Source organism: Crotalus tigris, unplaced genomic scaffold (genome assembly GCF_016545835.1).
Source record: "Crotalus tigris isolate CLP2741 ecotype Arizona unplaced genomic scaffold, ASM1654583v1 scf7180000020074.1721668, whole genome shotgun sequence".
Classification (NCBI taxonomy): Eukaryota; Metazoa; Chordata; class Lepidosauria; order Squamata; family Viperidae; genus Crotalus; species Crotalus tigris.
In genome coordinates this window covers 286,154-299,042 of record NW_024097846.1, presented here as the reverse complement: position 1 = coordinate 299,042, position 12,889 = coordinate 286,154, and the positions used below count along the sequence as shown (strand labels likewise).

General features: G+C 33.3%; 1 protein-coding gene across 1 annotated transcript in view; it reads left to right on the top strand.

Moving 5' to 3' along the window:
- PPIG (peptidylprolyl isomerase G) overlaps positions 1–12,889 on the top strand; it is a 31,947-nt gene that overhangs the window by 15,066 nt on the left and 3,992 nt on the right. The window contains exons 4-11 of the mRNA XM_039365474.1: positions 539–646; positions 1,402–1,446; positions 2,547–2,634; positions 6,983–7,012; positions 7,115–7,254; positions 8,269–8,473; positions 10,095–10,265; positions 12,451–12,535. Of these exons, the coding sequence (XP_039221408.1) occupies positions 539–646; positions 1,402–1,446; positions 2,547–2,634; positions 6,983–7,012; positions 7,115–7,254; positions 8,269–8,473; positions 10,095–10,265; positions 12,451–12,535 (872 nt within the window). The remainder of the gene's footprint in view (positions 1–538; positions 647–1,401; positions 1,447–2,546; positions 2,635–6,982; positions 7,013–7,114; positions 7,255–8,268; positions 8,474–10,094; positions 10,266–12,450; positions 12,536–12,889) is intronic.

The window sequence follows — 12,889 nt, the reverse complement described above, 5'->3', positions numbered from 1 at the left end:
AAGTGAGAAGTTAACTGAAGTTTCAGACCACTTTATTATATAAGCAGTCCTCGTTTGCAACTGCCTCAGATAGCAGCTGTTTATAAATACAGTGGGAATAAGTGGTACTAAAAATCATTGTCTGACCAATGCATATATTTAGGTTCAAATTTCTGCACCATGCCAGAATGAGAGTAGCACAAGGAAACTATCTAAATGAAATGGCAGCATTCAGTAATTTTGAAAGCCCCCTTTCTTTTTCTGTCTATATCATATTGTTTGCTTAGTGACCATTTCATTGGAACCAATTGTAGTTGTTAAGTGAGGACTAGCCTTATGAATTAAATGGGTACAGTTCTGTGGATTTTGCCTATTATGTAGAAACATTTTATTTGCTTCTTTTTTACTACTATTAGTACTGTGTGACCTTTTCTTTTAATGGCTTAGTATTTAGAGTTTTAAAAAACACCAAAAGCTGATTTACAATTTGACTTGTATTTCATCATGTGAGATTGTGTCATTAACGTTTAATGTGCATTACACTATTTCTTCTTTGTAGGTGAAAAAGGTATTGGAAAATCAACCCAGAAACCACTTCATTACAAAAGTTGCTTATTTCATAGAGTTGTGAAAGATTTCATGATCCAAGGTGGTGACTTCAGTGAAGGTATGACATTACTTGTTCCAATTTATTGCCTGTAATTGTTCAAATATAAATAAAAGTTTTATAGTATTTAAATAATTTTGATGTCTATTTTTGTGGAAAGAAACTCGGGATAATAGTCTCTTGCCAAAATTTAGGAATGAATTTCTATGATAGTTTCAAGCAGAGTGCTTTGCTAAAGATGTTACTAAAATATTGCCATTTTTTTCCTTCTTAAAAAATCTGAATTAATTTGTAAAAATATAAGAAAAACTAGAACTCTCTCATTCTGTTTCATTAATGTCCACTTTAAATTGCCTAGATGGGTAGTAAAATAACAGACTAGTTTTCTGTTACTTCTTCCATAACAATATCTTCTATAAAGATATTCAGTTTGAATACAAATATTTTAAAGTTTGTGGAGTCTTTGGTGTCAATTCCAACACCCTTGGTGCCAATACCTAGATAAGCAGGGATTGACACCAGACAAACAATCTGGCAGAAAACCATACTTTAATCAAAGAACTACCAAGGAAAAAACCACATTTCTGAAACACTGGCAGGGCAAGTTACTGTATATAAACAGGGAGCAAACCCCATACTCACTAGCACTGATGATGTTACCCAATTCAGGTATTCAAATGTCAGCAAACAAATAAACAACCAAGCTCAGAGAACACTAAGGATTCCACAGTTCAACCTTGAACTATCTATATTATCTTCTGTTGGATGCTTGCAGGATCTTTTCTTAGATGTATGTTGTTGTTTTTTCATACAAGGAAATGGGAGAGGAGGAGAATCAATTTATGGAGGCTTTTTTGAAGGTAAGAACTATTTTTTCTGAGGTTAGCTTACAACTCCACCATTGTGTTGTGAATATATTAGGAACAACATATTTTTTGGATCTACAAAATAACTAGTTTATTTTGAGGTTCATAATGAGGATCATAAACTGTACAGTTATTTTAGAACTTTTAAAAAGTCTGGCCTCAAGTGATCTCACAATCAGTGGCATACCAACCCATCTCTTTTTCTACTTCTCTTAAGGTAGTAAGTCCTTTCTTCCTGAAGTGTGTGACAGCCTTGCATCTTGTCTCCAAGCCCAGCTTAACCATTTCATTGGTTGCTAATAAACCAGCCCTACTTGCTCATGTCTGAGCAGAGAGGGATCATTCCAGTCATTTGACATGTCTTTAACAAACAGATTTTTTGGCAGAAAATGAATGCTAGTTTGGCAGTTGGACCAAGTAGACCAATAAATGGATCTGGTTTCGGTCTTTCTCTGTAAAAATTCAAAGATGGCTGAATACTAATTCTGACTAATCAATCTGAGTTCTTTTCATGCTCCTACAAATGTGAGCTGATGGTATTAAAAGGCTGTTACTGGAAGTTAGATAAGACGCTTTTATGACACAAATATCTTATAAACAAGTCTGTTGTATAAGTAATTGAATTTTTTTTCAATTTCCAAATTACCTTTTTTAAAACAGGACTGTTCATGAGGTATTTTTTTAACTAGCAATACAACATATTATTTTGGCACACTTTTATAAATGTAGGTAGCAAAATATAATAAAGGTTTTTTTCCCCAAAAAATACGTCTGTTTGGATAATGAGTCACTTACAGGTTGTTCTTGTTTGACAGATCAATGAGTTGCTAGATAGTTGTATTTCTGCATTTATTCATTTATTATATGAGAATGCAATTCAACAATATTAATTGAATAATATTTATATTTTTGTCCAATAAACTGAGAATTATAGTATACATCTCTGTCTTTAGTTTTATCTATTTGAGTACTGTTTGGCACTGCAGTGATAACATTTATGCAGCTTGACAATCCTAATTTAAAATGCAAAAAAAAAAAATGCCAGTGCAAGGTAATAACTTGGATTTTTGAAGTAATTCAAACGCTTTCTCTAGATGAAAGCTTTGCTGTAAAGCACAACAAAGAATTTCTCCTTTCAATGGCCAACAGAGGGAAAGATACAAATGGTTCACAGTTTTTTATGTAAGTATCATGCTAGCTCCATCATTTGGATGGAGCTCCTTATGATTTAAATTGTAAGAGCTTTGAATTGTTGGAATAACTTTCTGTTTACAAAGTATAAATACCTTCAGCATGGAGAATACTTTTATTTCACTATTTCTAAGAATTATGGGAGATCTATCTAAGATTAATTTACAATATAAACAGAAATACAATTATAAAAAAAATAGAAATTACTACAAAAAAAGTATTGTATATCAAAACTCAACAAAGACAACTACCATCACAAAATTCCCCAAAATGCCAAGTATATAAAATTAAAACCACAATTAGAATAAATATAAGAAAAGTTTTAAAAAGGACAATATAACAATAAAAATATTTCTTAAAAGTCTAAATGTAGAGGAACTTACAGATGGACTTCTCTATTGAACATGTGGTATAATTGGAGGAGGGGAATCTACAAGTAAAGGTCTTGCTCCTGAGTAAGAACTCAACATGCCATAGTAAAAGATAAGGATAGTTTGATAGTAAGCTTATTACAATCATTAATCAGCACAAGAGAATTGGTATTCAAATATTTAAAATAACCAATATTAAATTGACATGGCCAGGATAGTTAAGAAAAGTACCAACAGTCAAAACAGTTTGGCTAAAAAACAATATTAAATCAAATATGCTAAAAGGTTTGCACAGGCTATATGTATATAACAAGGAGAAAATAAAGTTAGCAATCTGGATAATATAAACTTGAAATAACAGTATAAAATACAAACATATACATACCGTATAACAGACATAGTTCTTGACTTGGGATCTTAATGGATCCTGCCAATTACAGTCATAGGTTGTGATAGTCCTAGAGCAGGTCACCATGTGACTGATTTTACAACCACTTTCCGGCTGTCATGAAGCAATCGTAAAGTGAACACTATGGTTGTTAAGCAAATGCCATGGTCATTAAGTGAAACCATTGTTTGTTATGGGACATTTTTTCTGAAAACCAGAAGTAAATGCCTTTTTTGGTAAAAATGTCATAAATCAGTCACATGATGATGGGACACTGCAAACAGTTATAAATAGGGGCCAGTTGCCAAATGCCCCAAATGCAGTAACTATGGAAGAACATGGCCATCAGAACTTCAGACTTGGGTTGTAATTAGCTTTTGGGGACTGTCGCAATTTCAAGCTAAGCAATTAGTAGTAAGTTAAGGACTACCTGTATACCTGTATATTTGTAAATAATAAAATTATCCAAAAGGCTTTAACAATTGTAAGCTTCTCTTACAGAAATCCTCTTGTGGCTGAGAAAAATATAATGTAGTGCAATAGCTGACATGGCATGTACACCCAAAAGCTAATGCCAAGCCTCATTCACTTTTGACTATCCCTACTCTAGCAGGTTCAATTACTCTTAATTATTCTTTGCCTGATTTTACATGTCATCATGCAAAACTTGGCAGCCTTATATGTTACTTCAGGGTTGATGTCAAAAAGTAGACATTGCTTATACTATTGGTTATTGTGTCCAATTTACTAGTCAGAAGTGTGGCAGTTGGAGCATTTCAAGATTCTGTATATAAGTGGATATACAGGAGAACATGTTCAATAGTTTCTATATGTACCGAGTCTCAAGGACATATTCATAATGAGTATGGGATTGTTTTGTATCTTCCAGCCAGAAGTGCTGAGGGAAGAACATTACATTGGGCTAAAGTAAAAGCTCTTTTCCTGATTTGGAATGTGAAGCTTTGTAAGATACATAGGTTGTGCCAGAGTATATTTCCTGCTGTCTGTCATGGGAAGCTGAATGATATTTCCAGGGTCCATTTTGATGGTGTATGTTGAAAAGACATTGCCTAATTGTGACCCTTGCTTGCTCATTTGCCAAAGATAATAAATAAGTGAGGGAAAACTTAAATAGTAATACCATGGCTTGGGGTAATGATCCCAGATGAAGTATATTAGAAAAGATGCTCTTTTTCTCTCTAGTCCGTAAGCAGTCTGTACTGCTTTATACAGGGACAACATTGGCATTGGGCCCAAGAGCCAGTGAAGGCATATACATTCATTGATCAATCTAAATGAAAGAATATCAGAATATGGGCTAATGAATGCACCGTATTTCCATCCTAGTTGAATCATAATTAACTTACTAATCTAAACTTGTAAAACACATTTCATGCCATAGGGAATTATTAAAGCTCTGACAATAATGTGAATAAACAAGACATTCCCCAGTTTTGATCTGTTAAGAGGGGTACATTTTTTCTAAAACAATTTGACTGTCATTCCCTTGTGAGAAAATAATGTGCTACATATACTCCGTCTTGTCTAACTAAACTAAACTCATTTAGTCCATTACTATGTCCATGCATTGAGCCTGAAAAATAGGTACAGACTTCCTGAACTTTAGATCCTCAAATTTTTATAACTTCCATAATTTTCAGACAGCTCTGGTTCCTCTAGTTTTGGAATGGTAGAGGTACCAGATTGAAGAATCTAGTGTATAAGAATACTTTATAATCTGTTAGGGTGCTGAACAGGAAAGCACTGCTGAAGAGATTAATCCTTCATAATCCAAGTCTTGATTACATATGACAGGACAAAATTCCCACCAAAACACATCAAGAGATGAGAGAGAGAATATTAACCAACCTGACATTTAACATCACAAGCAGACCAAAACACAAAACCATTATAATTCTGAGGGAGAGAAAAGTCAGAAGTAATTAGTATATTAATAGCCTTGTCTTCCATGAAATCTCAGTTCCCCAATACAGTATTTTCTTCAACTTGCAACTGCAAACCACTGTTTCCCTTCCATATAATCATTAAAACATATTCCATATAAAACCCATGAAAGTTCACTACATAATGCAAAGTGCCATAAATCAGTCAGTTGTTGCTAGTGTGGAAATATAGGTAATAATAAACTTTTCCTCACTTTTCTTGTACTACTTCAGTTTCTTTACTATGTTTCTTCTGCTACTTACAAAGCACCATATCTGTAATTCTCTCTAATTACTGAGTTAAGTTCATTCAGAAGTAAATGATGCATCTATCTGTTTTATTCTGTCCAAAGTGGAAATAATAAATAGAATTACAAATAGCCAAATAGTTAGAATCAAAATCTCCTCTGAAATAGGGGCAGCCATTACAGTCTTATATTTCAAAAAGAAAGCTGTATGTAGAGTGGTCTAACAGTTGTAAGAGTTAAATAGTTGCAACCTAATCAATGCCTACATTAAAAAATTCATTTAATGTGTAATAATTGTGAGTTTTTTAAGGGCTAAATAGTGACATGGGCTGAAAGTGGATAATGCTTATATGTATATTCTCTGATTGTCGGGGAAGTTAACATTTATTTACAGGCAGTATTGTTGAATATTCCAGACATAACAGAAGATGCTATTTTTACAACTCTATTCATTATGAAATAAAGGACACATCTGTGTCCCCTGTTTCTCACAGTATAGGCAGAAGTTTGACAGGTGAATGGGAATGACTACTTGATAAGTCAGGAAGAGGAAGGGAATCATCCGAGGGAATGAAGTAACTGAACTTTAGAACAAATAAAAATACATTAGTTTTTTAAAGATTTAAATATTAAATCTTTAATAAGTTCCACTGTGAACTTATTAATTGAAATTATTGGTTGAATAATATATTGAGGGTTGTAGTGTCTTCAAAATCTTCTTTGTCTTTGCTTCTTTATTTTCAGTTTTATATTAAGCATAAGCTGTTCTTCAAAAATGAATGTACACTATTTGCTCAGTGGTAAAGAAGTTTAGAGAGATTTGTGGAATGAATAAATTAGTATGAGACCAAATGTTTCAGTATTATTCTACTACTGAAACTGAATAACATAGCATCTTTTATTAACAAAAAGTAACTGGCCTTTTTGACAAAAGAACCTGAGTCTAAACTGTTCTACAGAAATGATGGCTCAGGTTATTAAAAGTGTTCCTTACATAGGAATTGGATGCCTGGAAGAAATGTTCTAGTTAAGCCCGTTTTATAATATCAGATATTTTAATTGAAGGAAATTGTTCCTATTCAGAAGAATTCTGAATATTCATGCCATTATATAGTATAGTGTTGTCAAAGTATACTATCTCACTCAAAACTAGACTATATAGAATATATTTGTTTAAACATATTTTTTGAATTGTAGGTACAGTTACACTAATAAGCAGAACTTTATATAAATTTTAATGTATTGACATTGTTGCTGTTCAGTATTTATGTTTTGTTCATATTTCTCATTTCTGTCATAATATACCAAATTTGTGCTCTCTTCCTCTCAACCTAATACTAATATTATCCCTTTTTTTTATTAAATTCTTGCCTCTGGTGTCATCTAAAGAACAACTAAGCCTACCCCTCATCTTGATGGGTACGTATTTTTGTCTTTTACTTGTAACTGGAAAATTCTGTTGAATTCTTCAATGAGATAGATATGTCAGTCATTTATTAAAATTATGCTTCACTCATTTAGGTATCATGTTGTTTTTGGACAAGTAATTTCGGGGCAAGACATTGTAAGAGAAATAGAAAATCAGAAGACAGATGCATCTAGTAAACCATATGCAGAAGTGCGAATATTGAGTTGTGGAGAACTAATTCCAAAATCCAAAGGTAAAATTTTTTTAAAAGTTTTACAAATAAACAACAACCCTCACCCAATCCCTCCCAAACCCACCCCTCCTTCCCCCCTCCCCGAACTTCCCAGAACTGAATATAGGCTTATTTAAAATTTGTTAAAAAAAAACTTAAACAACATTTACAACTTATAAAATAATTAATAATAATTTATATATGATAAGAAAAAAAAATACTTAAAAAAGAGAGAAAAAAGAAAAAGGAAAGAGAGAGAAAAAAGAAGGAAAAAAGAATAAAATAAAAGTTCATAAGACGGAAACAAAAGAAAAAAAGAAAAAAAAGCAATCAATACAAATTATGAAAAAGCTAAATAATATTTTTCCATATTCAAATTGTGTTGAATAAAATTTATCCATTTTTCCCATACAACAAAAAATTTCTCTTGAGATTGCTCCTTTAAGAAAGCCGTAATCTTTGCCATTTCTGCCAAATACGAAACTTTATAAAACCACTCTTGTAAAGTAGGCAAAGAATCCTTCTTCCAATATTGTCCAACTAACAGCCTAGCGGCTGTAATCAAATTTAGCATCAGTATAACTTCCTTAGCATCACAGTCAGTAATAATACCTAATAAAAATAATTGCGGAGTAATCCAAAGGTAAAATTAAAATACCTTTTTAATAATAGTCTGCCCTTCCAGATTGCCACTACAGCAAAGAAAAAAAAATCAGCTGTAATCTTTTGTTTTCCAATCATCTTTTGTAGAAATTAATTATTTGGTTTATTTTAATACTTTAAGAGCATCATTGTTAAAATTGTTTATTAAGAATCTTTAGACTTTGGGGGTATAACAACATATTTCTGCTTGAACTCTGTGATTACAGTTAAACAATAATATTTAGCATTTTCATATATGAAAAATCACGATTAGGAAATAACTTTTATTTATTTGCTTTAATATTTGGAAATTAAAGGGAAAACTGGAAAGATAGGAAAAAGAGTATTTTTATGCTTAGGCGGTAAATGCTTTTCTGTTGGTTTCATTTAAAGTCAAGAAGGAAGAGAAGAAAAGACGCAAGTCGTCTTCTTCATCTAGTGATTCAGAAAGTTCAAGTGATTCAAAAACGTCTTCTGATTCGTCAACTGAATCTGACAGTGCTGCTGAAGAAAAAACAAAGAAAAAGAAAAAGAAACACAAAAAAACCTCTAAGAAACATAAGAAAGAAAAGAAAAAGAGGAAAAAAAGCAAAAAGAGGTACATAGAGAAGAGGGAAGATTTCTGTGAAAGCATTGAAAAAAATTCCTTCCTGCACTATTATTGCAACAAATGTAACATAGAATAATTTGAAGGAAGAAAGATACATTTTCCCTTGTCAATTTCAGTTTGTTTGTAAAATAAATCTTTTTATACGTTTTTTATACGTTTTACAGATTTCTTATGTATCTAAAATCATAATGATTTTAAATATATTTTTGGATGAAATCTGAGATACTGGGAGAACAATGCTTCTGTTGCTAGAAAGTCAACCCAGCGGTTTTGTAATGCAGCAAGTCCCCAGGTTAAGAACAAATTCCGTTCCTAAGTCTTCCTTTAAGTCTATTTGTATGTAAACTGGGACAAACTATTTAGTCACATGTTTGTCTTACTGTGTAATAAGAGAAAAACAGAAACCCAACGCAAGTCAAAATGGTGAATGGCATTCTTCCACAAGCTGAGGAACAGCTGAATCCATGGAATGTTTTCAGGAACTTCTTGAAACAGGCAGTGCAGTACAGGTAGTCTTCAACTTACAACAGATCATTTAATGACTGTTCAAAGTTACAACAGCACTGAAAAAAGTGACTTATGACCATTTTTCACCCTTAGCACCATTGCAGCATCTCCATGGTCATGTGATCAAAATTCAGGTGCTTGGCAACTGGTTCATGCTTATGACCATTGCTGTGTCCCAAGGTTATGTGATCACCGTTTGTAACCTGACAAGTAAAGTCAATGGGGAAGTCAGATTCATTTAACATCTGGGATACTAACTTATCAACTGCCGTGATTCACTGAACAACTGTGACAAATATTGTTGTAAAAATGGGCAAAATTCACTTAACTAATGTCTCATTTGACAACAGAAATTTTGGGCTCAATTGTGGTCATAAGCTGAGGACTACCTGTACATTAAAAATACTTGCTTTACTTTGTGATGCTCACACAGGCATTGTGATGCTTCAGTGATGCTTCAATTCATGGTGGTAAAGTAATGTCTACCGTTTGAGTTGGATCTTGTTGCAGTCAATTAGAGAAAAACTGCAGTGGGACATGACTCAAAACGACAGACAGCATTCTTTCTTGAGCTGTGCAGTGCTTTCAGGAACCACTGAAAATAGGCTGTGCAATATATTAAAAGTGCATGATCATGGAAGAACTGCAAGGCTTCAAAGGTTTTTCAATTAGCAGGGAGAAGTGCCACCTGCCATCTTAAATCATTGCCATTTTGAGTACTGCAGGCAGCTTGTTCATAACTAAAGGTTTATAAGCTGGAGGATCACAACCTGGAACTTTCTGTAGGTTAGCAGCTCAGAAACTGTCCATAGGCATGATTAAATCTGTCGATTTACATATGTTCAGGAGTATTTTTTAAAATTACTATGTTAGTAAAAAGGCCAAAAAAGCAGTTCCCATATTCATCCCTGCATTTAGAACTAGCAAGGCATAAGAAAAACCAGCACAATTCAGATTAAAATATTAAATATTTTGCAACTTTCCACACATATATATTTATATATTCTAAAATATAGTAAATTTAAAATATGTTTGGCATCTGAAAACTTAACATTATTCTAAATATACAAATAAATGTCTTCTTTTGTTTTATAAATTTAAGTTCAGCTAGTGAACCTGAAACAGAAAATCCCGAATTGCAACAGCCACTTTCTACAGTCCGTCCAGAAGAGATTCCTCCTGTTCCAGAAAACAGATTTCTGATGAGGAAAAGTCCTCCCAAAGTAGATGAAAAAGAAAAAGAGACAAAGAACAGAGAAAAAGAAAGGGAAAGGTAAAGGGTTTTTAAAATTATTTACCAACACAATAGTATGATATTAAAATACTAAGATCTATGTGTAAACATATTACGATTACTAACTAAATGGTGAAAACATAACATAAGGTAGAATAATATAATGGGAAAATAATTACATTATCGGGTATATAAAATGATTATGGAAACCATTCTCAACTAATCTACTAATTTGTAACCACGAATGCCAATACTAAAGGCAACAACATCCAGTTATTTGGTCCAGAAATACACCTCATTGTTTCTTCCTGTCACAGTAGAAACAATCAGGATCAACACTTGTGTACCTAACAATTAGAGAAATTTTCCCTTGCTTTTCTCCATTATTTATTAAAGTGGTTGTATCCTCTTAATGTGCTTAAAAGCATAAACCAGGATTAACAAAAGCAGAACAATAATTCTGATCACATAGCACAGTGGTTATGTTCTGATGTATACCACAATATTCTGACTAATTTTGGAAAGGTGAGGCTGCAGACACCCACCCAACAGCTCATACTTAACATATCCACACCCTACTGGGCTGTTCAACTGAGTAATTTTGTTAGGGTTAGCCTGATAGTTATCACCAAAAGGTATGGTAGACGGTTGTCTGATAAGCCATTTCTTGTTAACAGAGCATATTCCCATGAAGACATCCACCAAATCTGACAGCAATCAGAGTGATTGTTCTTATTGAAGAATGGGACGAATGACCCTTTACTCACAGGACAAGGAAATGCCTAGTACAGTACACAGAATATTGCATTTGTCCACCCCACTCAAAGCAATGTAATTACCAAAATGTCAAGCCAGATCAAACAGAATAGAGCAATATAACTATATGGAAAACCAGCAATTCATTTACATTTTTCATATGCTAATCTCCTAGGATATCAACAGATCCACTTAAAAAATAAGCCATTTGAAAATATTTGGTCCTTAGGGAGTTTGCAGTGAGATTCAGCCCACTTTGTTGTTGTTGTTAATTGCGAAGTCGTGTCCGACCCATCGCGACCCCATGGACAACGTTCCTCCAGGTCTTCCTGTCCTCTACCATCTTCTGGAGTCCATTTAAGTTCACACCTACTGCTTCAGTGACTCCATCCAGCCATCTCATTCTCTGTCGTCCCCCTCTTCTATTGCCCTCAATCTTTCCCAGCATTAGGCCCTTTTCCAGTGAGTCCTTCCTTCTCATTACGTGGCCAAAGTATTTGAGTTTCAACTTCAGGATCTGGCCTTCTAAAGAGCAGTCAGGGTTGATCTCTTCCAGGACTGACCGGTTTGAACGCCTTGCAGTCCAAGGGACTCGCAGGAGTCTTCTCCAGCACCATAGTTCAAAGGCCTCAATTCTTTTGCGCTCAGCCTTTCTTATGGTCCAACTTTCACAGCCATGACTATATCTTAACTGGGGTGAATAGAAAAAAATATATTAACTTGGTTGAAGTTAAGCTTTGGGGAATGTAAAGTTTAATGTATGTTTGAGACTGACATAATAACCCAAAAGTTGTGATCAGTGTAAACTGTATGTTAACTTGTATTCCTGCATACCGACAAAGATTCAGAATAATTATGTCTGTTCTATTGATCATTCTTTTGGAAATCTTTGAGCTACTTTTCTCAAAAATGTGTTCGGTTTAAAAAATGAAACAATTTCCATAAAACACATTTAAAAAATACTCATTAACACAAAATAAAACTGCTAAAATAGCTTTTAAACCTTTTATTAAAATAATTATCAACACAGATTTTAGCATCATTACTTAAAAGATAGCACATTGCTTTCAGCAGGATTTATTCCCTGATGTTGATAAAGATTCTTCAAGGGAGGAATAAATAGTTTATCATTTAAATATTTATTAACTATTTTCAGTTAATTTTGCACATCCATGGTGTTCAGCAGTCATCTTTATGTAATGTAAGAAAATTGCCTTGTTATATCTTACTGTTATCTGTATTTTCTTCGTTAATTGCATTTTAGTTTGATATTGCTGGTCTAAGGCTCCTAGAATTTACTATTATTACTATTACTGTCACTTCACCACTGAATATTTGAATTATTTTTTATGAAGGAAATGTTTAGCATAGTGTTGGCAGCTTGTGAGCTTCAGAAGTACGTGATTATGGAAGAAACTAATAAATCATGATTAAACAGCAGTGATTTTTTTCTTTTCTTAATTTCTAGTAATCTATCAAATTGTCAAACATCATATCAGAGAAGGCTATTGGTGACAAGATCTGGAAGAAAAATAAAAGGAAGGGGACCAAGGGTATGTTTGCTTTTTGCAGTTTAATGTCTTTGATCTTTGGCTTTTAATAAACTGTGATTTAGTTGTGTGATACATACATACATACATATATGCCTGCCTGCCTGCCTGCCTGCCTGCCTGCCTGCCTGCCTGCCTATCTATCTATCTATCTATCTATCTATCTATCTATCTATCTATCTATCTATCTAATTAGGCCAAGGCCAGTAGGTTTAGCAAACAAAACCAGCATTTTGCATTTATGTATCATGCTAAGATATCAAGACAAAGAAAGCAATATAGATAGACCTCAACTTGTAACAGTTACTTCAATGACGGTTTGAAAAACTCACTGAAAAAAAGTGAGTTATGACTGCG